At 45.5% G+C, this 15,952-nt stretch overlaps 1 protein-coding gene across 1 annotated transcript; it reads left to right on the top strand.

Annotated features, from left to right (window-relative positions):
* Positions 1 to 6,500: 6,500 nt before the first annotated feature.
* LOC149369700 (uncharacterized) lies at positions 6,501 to 8,448 on the top strand. Its single transcript, XM_089576145.1, has 4 exons — positions 6,501 to 6,648; positions 6,735 to 6,968; positions 7,024 to 7,102; positions 7,872 to 8,448. The coding sequence occupies exons 1-4, from the start codon at positions 6,501 to 6,503 to the stop codon at positions 8,446 to 8,448; spliced, it is 1,038 nt and encodes a 345-aa protein (XP_089432271.1).
* The last annotated feature ends 7,504 nt before the right edge of the window (positions 8,449 to 15,952 follow it).

The raw sequence follows: 15,952 nt of genomic DNA, 5'->3' as shown, positions 1-15,952 counted from the left end.
GTTTGTGCAGCACACATGTCGGCTCTCTCATTTTCCCTTATCCCAAGGTGACTGGGAACCCAGCAGAATTTTATAACATGTTTTTGTATTGTGACCTTTACTATATTGTGTATGATGCTTCCAATCAGTGGCTCCGTGGCATTTTTGGAGTTTAATGCTGTAAGAACGCTCAGTGAATCTGTATAAATTATGCTCTTTTTGATGTTTTCATTTGTTATTTTCTGTACCGCAACATTAATAGCATAGCACTCCGCGGTGAAAACTGTAGCACATGAGGGAAGTCGTACTGCATTTTCATTTTTTCCTTGTATTACTGCGCTTCCCACATGAGCATGAGTTTTTGACCCGTCAGTATAAAATGCAGTGTAATTTCTGTATTTTTCTTGTAGTGCTAGGTATTCTTGTATTATATGGTCGTGTGGTGTACAGGTTTTCCTGAGGCGTGTTAGTGTGACGTCACACACTGTGGGGAGAGTGTACCATGGTGGTAGCACTTCGTGTCTTGGGGCAATATTTTTAATTTCGTTTAGTATGTTCAGAGCTTGGCATTTTTCTTCGAAGCGCAAGAGCAACGGCTTAATCGCGTTAGGCTTGTTGTTGAAGAGTATTCGGGATGGGCATTTCGTCAGAATTGGGTAACAGAGATGTTTGGGCTGAGACAGGATTTTGAGGATGTATGTACAAGTTAGTGCAGTTCTTCGATCTTCTAAGGAAGGTTCATTCGTTTCCACATACAGACTTGCTATTGGTGAAGTTCTGTAAGCACCGGAAGACAGCCTTAAACCAAGATTGTGGATAGGATCCAGTCGTTTTATGTAGGATGGTCTTGCTGAGCCATATACTATGGACCCATAGTCTAACTTAGAGCGAACCAGAGAACGATATATATGTAACAGGCTTGCCCTATCAGACCCCCAGCGTTTTCTTGACAGTAGTTTCAGTATATTGAGGGCCTGGGAACCTTTTTTCTTTAAGCTATTTATATGTGGTAAGAAAGTGAGCTTTTTATAGAAAGTTACTCCTAGAAATTTATGCTCTTGTTTGAGAGGTAATGGGGTCTGGTTTAGATATAGTGTGGGGTCAGCCTGTAGGCCTCGTCTCAAAGAGAACAGAACCGCTACTGTTTTCTGAGGAGAAAATCTAAATCCGTTTCTATCTGCCCAGGTAGCCAGTTTATTTATTGTTATTTGTATCTCTCGCTCACAAGTAGGTATGCTGGAAGACGTGCATGCTATTTGGAGGTCATCTACGTAAACTGAGTACATTATGGATTTTGGGATTACTTTTCCTATGGAGTTCATTTTGATGATGAATAAGGTCGTGCTGAGGATGAACCCCTGGGGTACGCAAGTTTCTTGTATAAAAGTGTTGGAGAAGGTTGCGCCTAGGCGGACTCGGAACGTGCAGTTGGTTAGGAAGTCGCTCAAACAGCTCAGCATCCTGCCGCGGATACCTAGGTCCGCTAGGTCACGGAGGATACCGAACCTCCACGTGGTATCGTAAGCCTTCTCCAGATCGAAGAAGACCCCGATACAGTGTTGCTTGTGGATGAACGCTTCCCGGACTGTGTTCTCAAAGCGAACAAGGTGATCGGTTGTGGAACATGTCTTTTTAAAACCGCTCTGGTGTATATCTAAAAGTTGCCGGGACTGAAGTATGAAGGTTAGTCTGATGTTTAGAATGCTTTCGAATGATTTTGCTATACAGCTAGTGAGTGCTATTCGCCTGTAACTGGTGGGACTAGTTGGTGGTTTGCCAGGTTTTAGAAAGGGTACTATGATTGCTTCTCTCCATGCTTGGGGGATTTCTCCACTCATCCATATTTTATTGAAAAATTTTAGGAGAGCCTCTATGGCAGTCTCAGAGAGGTAAGCAAGCATGGCATAATGTATATTGTCTCGACCTGGTGCTGTCTTTTTACCGGATGTTAGTACTGCGTTTAGTTCATGCATTGTAATAAGCTGATTGTAGTCTTCATGTATGCATGTTCTGAAGGGAAGTTTTTGTTTTTCTACTATTGTTTCGTGTTTTTGAAAGGAGTGTGTGTAGTTGGACGAGCTTGAAACTGTAAAAAAATGCTCACCCAATATGTTGCCTGTTCTTCTAATGTTGTTTGAGTACCGGGTGTTGTTAGCATTGGAAATGTGAAAGGAGTAAAATTTCCAGTGAATTTCCGCACCTGCTCCCACATTTTTTTGGATGTTATTGAGCTGTTTATCGAGGATATGTACTGTTGCCATGATGCCCTTTCTGCGTTGCGTCTGATGTATCGTGCTTTTGCTCTTGCTTTTTTAAAGTTTATGAGATTCTCATGTGTTGGATATCTCCGAAAAATGCCCCAGGCTTTGTTTTGTTTCTTTTTTGCATCTTTACATTCTTTTGTGTGCCAGTATTTGTGATTTTGTTTTACTAATCCAGAGGATTGAGGAATAGCTAAATGTGCGGCAGCTAAGATACAATTTGTGAACTTTTCATTGATCTCATTGATGTCAGTATTTTCTAAAACTATGTTCTCTAATGTGGCTTGTGCACTAAAAAGTTGCCAGTCAGCTAAATGTAGCTTCCAACACCGTGGTTTTGTGGGAACGACTGTTGGCGATAATGAGTGACTTATTACAACAGGGAGATGATCACTTCCATATGGATTATCTAAAACACTCCAGGTAAAATCGTTAAAAACAGACGGTGAATTAAAAGACAGATCTAAAACACTCATTTTCCCCGAGGTTGGGGAGCAGTATGTAGGTTTATTAGAATTGAGTAAACAGACGTCATTGCATAAAATAAAATCCTCTACGAGATGGCCTCTAGCGTCAGTTTTCTCGCTTCCCCAAAAACTTGAATGTGCATTAAAATCTCCAACTACCAGGTATGGCTCTGGTAGCTGCTCTAAAAGATCCTCTAAGTCATGTAGTGTTAAATTAAAGTGCGGATCAATATATAGTGAGCACACAGTGATGGTTTTATGGGCAACCAGAGTGGCTGCGGCAGCTTCGAGTCTTGTTTTTAGTTGAAGCTCTCGTGCCGGGACACCGTTTTTCACTATAATGGCTACGCCTCCCGACAGCCGGCTCGCCTGTACCCGATCGCGGCGGAAAACAGTGTAATTCTTAAGAAAGTTATTTTTTTGGGGACCTAAATTTGTTTCTTGTAGACATAAGGCGACAGGAGAGTGTGCTCCTAGTATGTCTTTTATGTCACTGTAATTGTTTAAAAGTCCTCTACAGTTCCATTGTATTATGAAAGCCATCTTAATTTTGTGTTTCTATAGGGTGGAAAGGTAGATCAAGTTGTTGATGGCCCCGTGACTCGGGGCCTGTCTTTTTTTGATCGATCCAGAGAGCTCCGCCGACCGTCCGACGTGGACGGTGCGGGGCTGCCCGGGGCCGTGTCCATCGCCTCTGAGGAGGCGCTGGACGACCGTGCAGAAGGCACGTTCGCGTTCGAGTTTGACCTCGACCTGTGAGAAGAGGTCTTGAGGCCCGCCGACCCGGGGGTCTGCGCAGCCTGACTTGCAGTTGGCGGAGCAGCGTTAGCTGCTCTGCCTTGGGGCGCGGATGGCACCGCCACAGGCTCACTGCGAGTGACCTGGACGGGTGCCGAAGCCTGGTGTGGTGCGCCGCGCCCACGCACCACATCGGCGAAGTTTGTTTTTGCACTGAAGGAGAATGTGTTTGTTTGAGCATATCGCCTTCTTGTTTCCTTGAAAGAAATGTTTTGTGTAGTCTTGAGAGTAATGATTTCTTTTTCTTTTTTCCAAGAAGGACAAGCTCTGGAATAGGCAGCATGGTCTCCTTCACAGTTTGCACACCATGGTGTAGCAACACATTCTTCAGTTTGGCGTTCCTTTGACGAGCATTTTGCGCAAGTTTTGCGGCCGCGACAACTCTGTGAGCCATGGCCGAATCTCTGACAGTTGAAACATCTTCGTGGGTTGGGTATATATGGTCTTACATTTATTTTCAGGTAACCAGCTTCAATGCTTTCAGGCACTGTGCTGGTACTGAAAGTGAGGATCAGGTGCTTCGTGTCTATTTCCTTGTTATCCTTCCGGATATTTATGCGCTGAACATTTATGACATCTTGGTCAGTAAGGCCCTCAAGCATTTCTTTCTCAGAGAGGTGGATAAAGCCGATTTCAGATATGACGCCTCGGACAGTGTTCAAAGATCGATGTGAAGTGACAGAGACTGAGATTTCCCCAATGGTTGCAAGGTTTGAGAGTTTAGAGTGTTGGACAGTGTCACGAAGTTCGAGCAGTAAGTCACCGCTGGCCATTTTGGATACCTTGTACCCAAGGCCCAAGGTGTCTGTAAGGCACTTTGCTACTAGGAACGGGGATATCAGTCTTGCTTGTTTTCCTTCTGCTTCGCTATGGACGACATGAAATTTTGGGGAACATAGTTTTCTTTTCTGAAAAAAATCATCTGCATCGTTCCGCCCTCTTTTGAGAGAGCGATCTGGTTTGGAAAATGGGGGAGCCATAAAATATTAATGTTTTTCGGTCATGGTGCCAGCCACCCACCATGGAGCCCAACAAGAGGACGCGACAGGAACTTGCGAGCAAGTCCTGCCCACGCCAGCTGTACACCTTAACTATAACCTAATATGACCCAACTCAGGGTAGTTGGTCACACACGGTTAACCCTCACCGCCAGGAATTAGAGGAAAAACGAAGAAATGAGGAGGAGACAGGAGAGTTGCAAGAAAGAGATAGGAAAGTGAAAGATAGAGGGGAGGATAGGAAAAGGCGACTGCCGATTTCCTCCGGTTGGGTCAGGCCGGAGGTGCCGTCTGCAGGAAGCTGGGGCCAAAGTGGTGTGTTGCCTCCGCCGAGGGGCCTTAAGGGTCCAAACGCTCGGCATCGGCTCAACCACCAGGATCCCCTTTCCCCGGACACGGCAATGCCACGCACGGCTACGCGCGGATGCTCGGGTCCGTGGTGACGCATTGTTCACCGTCATCCCCCTGCGGGGATGTCCCTGCGGATGCTCGGGTTAACCCCGTGGTGTCGCCACTCCCCAACGTCTGCATGCTGCAGACGCCTCCCTGCGGGGATGATTATGTCATTTGTGGTGGCACATGGACTGACTTGGTAAACTGTGAATGACATGCTGAAGTTGATTGATGCACTCTTTGGTTACCAGCGCTCAGGCATGCCTCACACTGAATACCTTTTCCGAAAGCTCTGGACACCAAAGTGTGCAACAATGTTCACCACATTATTTTTGTGAAGTATGTACATCCCTCCTTGACCATAATGATGGCAAACTTACTTGAAACATCTGCAAGTCATCTACTTCCATCCGTGATGCCAGGAAGAAGGGCAGCTTTTTCGTTATCATGGACTTGAAGAAAACAGCTTTGCCATGTCATGGCACGAGTGAAAGATGTGCTCTTCACCAGCCTTTAGAAGCTGAGACACGAAATGAATGCAGAAGGCAGACTCGTGACAGACATCGGCAACGCAGCAATGTGTCTAAGACTCCGTCAAGGGGAATTTCTGAGATGGTGTGACCTAACGCTGACAGTAAACATTGATGGACGTCCGCTGTACAAGTCTACAAATGCATCAATCTGGCCAATCTAAATCTGCATCAATGAACTTCCTCAGCTTAACCGTAATGATAACTGTCTTTTTGCTGGCCTGTGGTTTGGGCGAAAATATCCTGACATGCTGCTTTTTATGGGTAAATTTGTGGAAGCCCTCACAAGTTTGAAAATGGTAAGAAAGTCATACTGCACTGAAGGCATTATTTGCCAACATTCAATAAATGATACTACATTGATGTTCAAAGAAATAACAAGGGATGTGTTAAAATTCATGCATCTTAAACCTGGACAGTAAATATTTAGTATCTTTTGCTGTTGTTTAGTTCTGTTCTTAATTCATTTAATATACTCCACAAGATATCGGATGTCCATGTGATGTTTATGTTAAGTCCATTAATTCATACAGTCTTCATTTTTATGACAGTGGATGTCCACTTAAAACTCACATTACCACATCTGAATCTAATACCTGTGCCACACGGATACGTTGGAATGGCATTCCAGTCGAACGGCATTCGAAACTTCGAATGGCCTTCGGAATGGACGGACCCGCGCGGTGCTACACGACCGTTTCCAAACGCATTCGAAAGCTTCAGATTCTGTCGCCATGCTTCAGGGGCGCTGGTGCCGTCAAGTTTTGTTTTGAAAAGTATAGCACCAACATTTAATTTGTATAGTTGTAATCCATTAGAAAACTGCACCCTTCTGCAATAAAACGCCTTTTCTAATAAAATTTTGTAATTATCTATTACTAAACGCTTCTGTGTTAGAAAAGCGGCAAGAGCCCACAGGCGTGACGTCATATGTATATATTTTTTTTGCGGTCTGTGTGCTACACTGGTCTCTCACTACTGCGTTGATCGTGCTGGTCGCTCGCTGTTTTCTGCAACCTTCTGAAAATGAGTGACAACGAAGATTTTCAGCTAGCTTTAGGGGTGGTTAACATCATGCACCTGGACTCAGAAATGGAAGCGGCAAAAGCGGAAGCCGACGAAATTGGGGAGCGGCTACATTTCCTCAACGGCCTGATCACTGGAGCTGCCATGGCATCTGCGCAAGTGGAAAGGAGTGTGTGGATGCTCCCTCGTAACGAAGGTTGGTCGAGCGAATTGTGCCCCAGCTCAGCGAACTGGAGTTTAAAAGACACTTCCGTGTGACACGCGCTACGTTTCGATGTATAGTTGACAAGGGCCGACGGATGCTACAGCGCATGGGCACTAATATGCGCGAGGCTATATCTGTCGAGAAGCGGGTTGCCATCGGACTTTTCAAGTTCTGCTCCTCGGCGGAAGACAGGACTGTCGCTCTCGTTTTTGGTGTCGGGCCGTCGTCGGTAAATGCAGTGTTCCAAGAGTTTTCTTTGGTCGTCGTGGAAGTTCTGGATGCCGACTGGATCCGGACGCCCACTGCGCAAGGCATGGAGGGGCACATGCAGGAGTTTTTTTGCCGTATCTGCATTCCCGCACGCAGTGAGTGCCTTGGACGGGTGTCACTTCCCTGCGTCGCCACCGGAAGAACACGCTAGCGACTACATAAACTACAAGGGGTGGTAAGCAGTTTCTATAATTTAATCACATGTTAAAATGTATGACATTCCTTTTAAGAGGCTGTGATTGGATATGCAGCAGAGACAAACTTTTATGCCGCCTGGCTTCCTGCTGAGTACCTGAATGAAAAGCTGTGTTTTATTGCTGCTAACTTGTTTGGTACAAAAGCAGCGACACCGCGTACAAACAACCATGTTTTTAGCCTCCTCAGTTCTTTCACTTAAGCTAGTTTACTCCTAGCTCGTTTTGACTTCTGTGGCAGTGCTGACCCATGGCGTGCTTATGGGGCACTCTTGGAGGAAGCAATGGAGTAGAGAAGGGTGGGAGGGTCAATTTAACTCTGTATGAAATATTTTCAAATCAAAGGAATGGGGCTTATGTTGTGTCCTCGTAGAGGGAGGGGGATGACGTCCCTCCCTCCCCTCATCTACTGGCCGCATATGTTTCATTTTCACTTTTTGGAAGTTGTTTGGTTTGGTTTATGGGGTTTAACGTCCCAAAGCGACTCAGGCTATGAGAGACGCCGTACTGAAGGGCTCCGGAAATTTAGACCACCTGGGGTTCTTTAACGTGCACTGACATCGCACACTAAACGGGCCTCTAGAATTTCTCCTCCAAAGAAATTCCAGCCGCCGCGGCCGGGATCGAACCCGCGTCTTTTGGGTCAGCAGCCGAGCACCATAACCACTGAGCCACCGCGGCGGCTTTTTGGAAGTTGTGATATTTGCACTGTATTTATGTCACCTCTTCGCTTGTCTTAAAATTCGGCAGGTACAGCATAATCCTGCTGGCCCTGGTGGACCACCGATACAAGTTCATGTGTATAAGCGTTGGTTGGCCAGGACGGTGCCATGACTCCTATGCGTACCACAGGTCAAGCCTGTCGGACATCGTCGACGGACCTTTATTTCAGTCGCCAGTTGTCATGATGAGTGGCACAGCAGTGCCACCGCTCATTCTGTGCGACCAGGCATTCCCCCTGATTGCCTACCTAATCAAGCCATTTAGCCACCGAGGGCAGCTGAACGAGGCAAAAAAGACGTCCAACTATCACCTGTCACAGTCCAGGCGGATAGTGGAAAGCGCATTTGGCAGGATGAAGGCGAGGTTCCGGTTTGTTATGAAGCGCATGGAGTGCACAGTTGACAATGCTCGCCTTGCCATCCATGCAAGTTGTGTCTTGCACAACGTATGCGAGCATTTTCGAGATGAGGTGCTCCCACAGTGGCATGCTGAGGCTGAGGCTAACAGCATGGTCCTTGAACAACCAGCGCACACCACTGACGTTGTACTAGGCACTGGCCAAGCTGTTCGCGAAGCAGTTTTAGAGTTTTACCGACAGCAGTAAACATGTTGTGCCGGAAACAAAACGTACAAAACGTGTGTACTCAGGCTATGAGAGACACCATAGTGAAGGTCTCTCGAAATTTCGACCACCTGCGGCTCTTTAACGTGCACTGACATCGCACAGTCCACGGGTCTCTAGATTTTCACCACCATCGATATTTGACCGCCGCGGCTGGGATCGAACCAGAGTCTCTCGGGTCAGCAGCTGAATGCCATAACCACTAAGCCACCATGGTGGCTTGTTAGTGTGCGTGTGTGCTCATCAGTCTACCGCGGAAAGGCAGGATTCATCGGCATGCTGTGAACACCCTTGTGTGTGTATATGAATGTGGGAAGATGTAACTATCTGTGTATGCTTCGGTCTGCCCTGCCAATGTCCTTTATTGATTTTGACCAGGTCAGCAGCCGAGTGCCATAACCACTCAGCCACCATGGCGGCTTGTTAGTGCGTGTTTGTGCTCATCAGTCTACCGGGGAAAGACAGGATTCATCGGCATGCTGTGAACACCCTTGTGTGTGTATTGATGTATGTGCGAAGATGTAAATATCTTTGAATGCTTTGGTCTCCCAAGGAGAGACAACACTCGCCTTGCCTTCTTGTTACATTCCCTGCCAATGCTCATCATTTATTGATTTTGACCAGGTCAGCAACCGAGTGCCATAACCATTGAGCCACCATGGCGGCTTGTTAGTGTGTGTGTGCTCATCAGTCTACCGACGAAAGACAGGATTCATCGGCATGCTGTGAACACCCTTGTGTGTGTATATGTATAAGAACCATAACCCTGTCTTTTGTACAGCGCAATTTTCTGGGATAGCAGCCAATAACAGCAACAAAATATGTTGGTATCTAGGATATTGAAACAAGCTTGTATAATTCTCTGTGACTGCAAGTAAGTAATGTCACCAGCAAGGGTGGCAAATAGCAGGCAGCAGGACATGGAACTGCTTTCCAAGGATGTCTTGAGGCCATCATTTAAAAGCGTGGGCAATGTTATGGAAAGGTTCATTAGTATGTCATGCAGTGAAGGTGATTAAGTGCCATATGTGTCAAACTTGATGTATATCAAAAGTAACTGCTTTGTATGTTGCCTTCACTGTCCTACAGTGGCAGCATCGTGCACAACGTGGACGCCATACCATTGGAGGACAGGTTTGATTATATGGGCTTCACCTTGCTGTCCTTGGCAACATATCAGGATGTCCTCAAGCGCAGACACCAAAGGCTTGGGCAATGTTATGCAAAGGTTCATTAGTATGTCATGCAGTGAAGGTCATTAAGTGCCATATGTGTCAAACTTGATGTCTATCAAAAATTACTGATTTGTATGTTGCCTTCACTGTGTTACAGTGGCAGCATCGTGCACGACGTGGACGCCATACCATTGGAGGACAGGTTTGATTATATGGGCTTCACCTTGCTGTCCTTGGCAACATATCAGGATGTCCTCAAGCGCAGACACCAAAGGCTCGGGCAATGTTATGGAAAGGTTCATTAGTATGTCATGCAGTGAAGGTCATTAAGTGTCATATGTGTCAAACTTGATGTATATCAAAAAGAACTGATTTGTATGTTGTCTTCACTGTGTTACAGCGGTAGCATCGTGCACGACGTGTACGCCATACCATTGGAGGACAGGTTTGATTATATGGGCTTCACCTTGCTGTCCTTGGCAACATATCAGGATGTCCTCAAGCGCAGACACCAAAGGCTCGGGCAATGTTAGGGAAAGGTTCATTAGTATGTCATGCAGTGAAGGTCATTAAGTGTCATATGTGTCAAACTTGATGTATATCAAAAAGAACTCATTTGTATGTTGTCTTCACTGTGTTACAGTGGCAGCATCGTGCACGACGTGTACGCCATACCATTGGAGGACAGGTTTGATTATATGGGCTTCACCTTGCTGTCTTTGGCAACATATCAGGATGTCCTCAAGCGCAGACACCAAAGGCTCGGGCAGTGTTATGGAAAGGTTCATTAGTATGTCATACAGTGAAGGTGATTAAGTGCTATATGTGTCAAACTTGACGTATATCAAAAATAACTGATTTGTATGTTGCCTTCACTGTGCTACAGTGGCAGCATCGTGCACGACGTGGACGCCATACCATTGGAGGACAGGTTTGATTATATGGGCTTCACCTTGCTGTCCTTGGCAACATATCAGGATGTCCTCAAGCGCAGACACCAAAGGCTAGGGCAATGTTATGCAAAGGTTCATTAGTATGTCATGCAGTGAAGGTCATTAAGTGTCATATGTGTCAAACTTGATGTCTATCAAAAATAATTGATTTGTATGTTGCCTTCACTGTGTTACAGTGGCAGCATCGTGCACGACGTGGACGCCATACCATTGGAGGACAGGTTTGATTATATGGGCTTCACCTTGCTGTCCTTGGCAACATATCAGGATGTCCTCAAGCGCAGACACCAAAGGCTCGGGCAATGTTAGGGAAAGGTTCATTAGTAAGTCATGCAGTGAAGGTCATTAAGTGTCATTTGTGTCAAACTTGATGTATATCAAAAAGAACTCATTTGTATGTTGTCTTCACTGTGTTACAGTGGCAGCATCGTGCACGACGTGTACGCCATACCATTGGAGGACAGGTTTGATTATATGGGCTTCACCTTGCTGTCCTTGGCAACATATCAGGATGTCCTCAAGCGCAGACACCAAAGGCTCGGGCAGTGTTATGGAAAGGTTCATTAGTATGTCATACAGTGAAGGTGATTAAGTGCCATATGTGTCAAACTTGACGTATATCAAAAATAACTGATTTGTATGTTGCCTTCACTGTGTTACAGTGGCAGCATCGTGCACGACGTGGACGCCATACCATTGGAGGACAGGTTTGATTATATGGGCTTCACCTTGCTGTCCTTGGCAACATATCAGGATGTCCTCAAGCGCAGACACCATAGGCTTGGGCAATGTTACGCAAAGGTTCATTAGTATGTCATGCAGTGAAGGTCATTAAGTGCCATATGTGCCAAACTTGATGTATATCAAAAATAACTCATTTGCATGTTGCCTTCACTGTGTTACATTGGCAGCACCGTGCCCGACGTGGACGCCATACCATTGGAGGACAGGTTTGATTATATGGGCTTCACCTTGCTGTCCTTGGCAACATATCAGGATGTCCTCAAGCGCAGACACCAAAGGCTCGGGCAATGTTATGGAAAGGTTCATTAGTATGTCATGCAGTGAAGGTCATTAAGTGTCATATGTGTCAAACTTGATGTATATCAAAAATAACTGATTTGTATGCTGCCTTCACTGTGTTACAGTGGCAGCATCGTGCACGACGTGCACGCCATACCATTGGAGGACAGGTTTGATTATATGGGCTTCACCTTGCTGTCCTTGGCAACATATCAGGATGTCCTCAAGCGCAGACACCAAAGGCTCGGGCAATGTTATGGAAAGGTTCATTAGTATGTCATGCACTGAAGGTCATTAAGTGTCATATGTGTCAAACTTGATGTATATCAAAAATAACTGATTTGTATGTTGCCTTAACTCTGTTACAGTGGCAGCATCGTGCACGACGTGTACGCCATACCATTGGAGGACAGGTTTGATTATATGGGCTTCACCTTGCGGTCCTTGGCAACATATCAGGATGTCCTCAAGCGCAGACACCAAAGGCTCGGGCAATGTTATGGAAAGGTTCATTAGTATGTCATGCAGTGAAGGTCATTAAGTGTCATATGTGTCAAACTTGATGTATATCAAAAATAACTGATTTGTATGCTGCCTTCACTGTGTTACAGTGGCAGCATCGTGCACGACGTGTACGCCATACCATTGGAGGACAGGTTTGATTATATGGGCTTCACCTTGTTGTCCTTGGCAACATATCAGGATTTCCTCAAGCGCAGACACCAAAGGCTCGGGCAATGTTATGGAAAGGTTCATTAGTATGTCATGCAGTGAAGGTCATTAAGTGTCATATGTGTCAAACTTGATGTATATCAAAAATAACTGATTTGTATGCTGCCTTCACTGTGTTACAGTGGCAGCATCGTGCACGACGTGTACGCCATACCATTGGAGGACAGGTTTGATTATATGGGCTTCACCTTGCGGTCCTTGGCAACATATCAGGATGTCCTCAAGCGCAGACACCAAAGGCTCGCGCAATGTTATGGAAAGGTTCGTTAGTATGTCATGCTGTGAAGGTCATTAAGTGTCATATGTGTCAAACTTGATGTATATCAAAAATAACTGATTTGTATGTTGCCTTAACTCTGTTGCAGTGGCAGCATCGTGCACGACGTGTACGCCATACCATTGGAGGATAGGTTTGATTATATGGGCTTCACCTTGCTGTCCTTGGCAACATATCAGGATGTCCTCAAGCGCAGACACCAAAGGCTCGGGCAATGTTATGGAAAGGTTCGTTAGTATGTCATGCTGTGAAGGTCATTAAGTGTCATATGTGTCAAACTTGATGTATATCAAAAATAACTGATTTGTATGTTGCCTTAACTCTGTTACAGTGGCAGCATCGTGCACGACGTGTACGCCATACCATTGGAGGATAGGTTCGATTATACGGGCTTCACCTCGCTGTCCTTGGCAACATATCAGGATGTCCTCAAGCGCAGACACCAAAGGCTCGGGCAATGTTATGGAAAGGTTCATTAGTATGTCATGCAGTGAAGGTCATTAAGTGTCATATGTGTCAAACTTGATGTATATCAAAAATAACTGATTTGTATGCTGCATTCACTGTGTTACAGTGGCAGCATCGTGCACGACGTGTACGCCATACCATTGGAGGACAGGTTTGATTATATGGGCTTCACCTTGCGGTCCTTGGCAACATATCAGGATGTCCTCAAGCACAGACACCAAAGGCTCGGGCAATGTTATGGAAAGGTTCGTTAGTATGTCATGCTGTGAAGGTCATTAAGTGTCATATGTGTCAAACTTGATGTATATCAAAAATAACTGATTTGTATGTTGCCTTAACTCTGTTGCAGTCGCAGCATCGTGCACGACGTGTACGCCATACCATTGGAGGATAGGTTCGATTATACGGGCTTCACCTCGCTGTCCTTGGCAACATATCAGGATGTCCTCAAGCGCAGACACCAAAGGCTCGGGCAATGTTATGGAAAGGTTCATTAGTATGTCATGCAGTGAAGGTCATTAAGTGTCATATGTGTCAAACTTGATGTATATCAAAAATAACTGATTTGTATGCTGCCTTCACTGTGTTACAGTGGCAGCATCGTGCACGACGTGTACGCCATACCATTGGAGGATAGGTTTGATTATACGGGCTTCACCTTGCGGTCCTTGGCAACATATCAGGATGTCCTCAAGCGCAGACACCAAAGGCTCGGGCAATGTTATGGAAAGGTTCATTAGTATCTCATGCAGTGAAGGTCATTAAGTGTCATATGTGTCAAACTTGATGTATATCAAAAATAACTGATTTGTATGCTGCCTTCACTGTGTTACAGTGGCAGCATCGTGCACGACGTGTACGCCATACCATTGGAGGATAGGTTTGATTATACGGGCTTCACCTTGCGGTCCTTGGCAACATATCAGGATGTCCTCAAGCGCAGACACCAAAGGCTCGGGCATTGTTATGGAAAGGTTCATTAGTATGTCATGCAGTGAAGGTCATTAAGTGTCATATGTGTCAAACTTGATGTATATCAAAAATAACTGATTTGTATGCTGCCTTCACTGTGTTACCGTGGCAGCATCGTGCACGACGTGTACGCCATACCATTGGAGGACAGGTTTGATTATATGGGCTTCACCTTGCGGTCCTTGGCAACATATCAGGATGTCCTCAAGCGCCGACACCAAAGGCTCGGGCAATGTTATGGAAAGGTTCATTAGTATGTCATGCTGTGAAGGTCATTAAGTGTCATATGTGTCAAACTTGATGTATATCAAAAATAACTGATTTGTATGCTGCCTTCACTGTGTTACAGTGACAGCATCGTGCACGACGTGTACGCCATACCATTGGAGGATAGGTTCGATTATACGGGCTTCACCTTGCGGTCCTTGGCAACATATCAGGATGTCCTCAAGCGCAGACACCAAAGGCTCGGGCAATGTTATGGAAAGGTTCATTAGTATGTCATGCTGTGAAGGTCATTAAGTGTCATATGTGTCAAACTTGATGTATATCAAAAATAACTGATTTGTATGTTGCCTTAACTCTGTTGCAGTGGCAGCATCGTGCACGACGTGTACGCCATACCATTGGAGGATAGGTTTGATTATACGGGCTTCACCTTGCGGTCCTTGGCAACATATCAGGATGTCCTCAAGCGCAGACACCAAAGGCTCGGGCAATGTTATTGAAAGGTTCATTAGTATGTCATGCAGTGAAGGTCATTAAGTGTCATATGTGTCAAACTTGATGTATATCAAAAATAACTGATTTGTATGCTGCCTTCACTGTGTTACAGTGGCAGCATCGTGCACGACGTGTACGCCATACCATTGGAGGACAGGTTTGATTATATGGGCTTCACCTTGCGGTCCTTGGCAACATATCAGGATGTCCTCAAGCGCAGACACCAAAGGCTCGGGCAATGTTATGGAAAGGTTCATTAGTATGTCATGCAGTGAAGGTCATTAAGTGTCATATGTGTCAAACATGATGTATATCAAAGAGAACTGATTTGTTTGTTGCCTTCACTGTGTTACAGTGGCAGCATCGTGCACGACGTGTACGCCATACCATTGGAGGACAGGTTTGAATATATGGGCTTCACCTTGCTGTCCTTGGCAACATATCAGGATGTCCTAAAGAGCAGACACCAAAGGCTCGGGCAATGTTATGGAAAGGTTCATTAGTATGTCATGCAGTGAAGGTCATTAAGTGTCATATGTGTCAAACATGATGTATATCAAAGAGAACTGATTTGTATGTTGCCTTCACTGTGTTACAGTGGCAGCATCGTGCACGACGTGTACGCCATACCATTGGAGGACAGGTTTGATTATATGGGCTTCACCTTGCGGTCCTTGGCAACATATCAGGATGTCCTCAAGCGCAGACACCAAAGGCTCGGGCAATGTTATGGAAAGGTTCGTTAGTATGTCATGCAGTGAAGGTCATTAAGTGTCATATGTGTCAAACTTGATGTATATCAAAAATAACTGATTTGTATGTTGCCTTAACTCTGTTACAGTGGCAGCATCGTGCACGACGTGTACGCCATACCATTGGAGGATAGGTTCGATTATACGGGCTTCACCTCGCTGTCCTCGGCAACATATCAGGATGTCCTCAAGCGCAGACACCAAAGGCTCGGGCAATGTTATGGAAAGGTTCGTTAGTATGTCATGCAGTGAAGGTCATTAAGTGTCATATGTGTCAAACTTGATGTATATCAAAAATAACTGATTTGTATGTTGCCTTAACTCTGTTGCAGTGGCAGCATCGTGCACGACGTTTACGCCATACCATTGGAGGACAGGTTTGAATATATGGGCTTCACCTTGCTGTCCTTG

The sequence above is a fragment of the Amblyomma mixtum genome, chromosome 1 (genome assembly GCF_055824585.1).
Source record: "Amblyomma mixtum isolate Tamu chromosome 1, ASM5582458v1, whole genome shotgun sequence".
Taxonomy (NCBI): domain Eukaryota; kingdom Metazoa; phylum Arthropoda; class Arachnida; order Ixodida; family Ixodidae; genus Amblyomma; species Amblyomma mixtum.
This window is presented reverse-complemented; position numbering and strand designations above follow the sequence as displayed.

Bases quoted from the DNA above. Each gene is read 5' to 3' on its own strand.
- LOC149369700 (XM_089576145.1), top strand. From the start codon at position 6,501: ATGCACCTGGACTCAGAAATGGAAGCGGCAAAAGCGGAAGCCGACGAA. The intron at 6,969-7,023 runs GCATGGAGGGGC...TCCCGCACGCAG, and splicing joins CCGGACGCCCACTGCGCAAG to TGAGTGCCTTGGACGGGTGT. The intron at 7,103-7,871 runs GTAAGCAGTTTC...AAAATTCGGCAG, and splicing joins TACATAAACTACAAGGGGTG to GTACAGCATAATCCTGCTGG.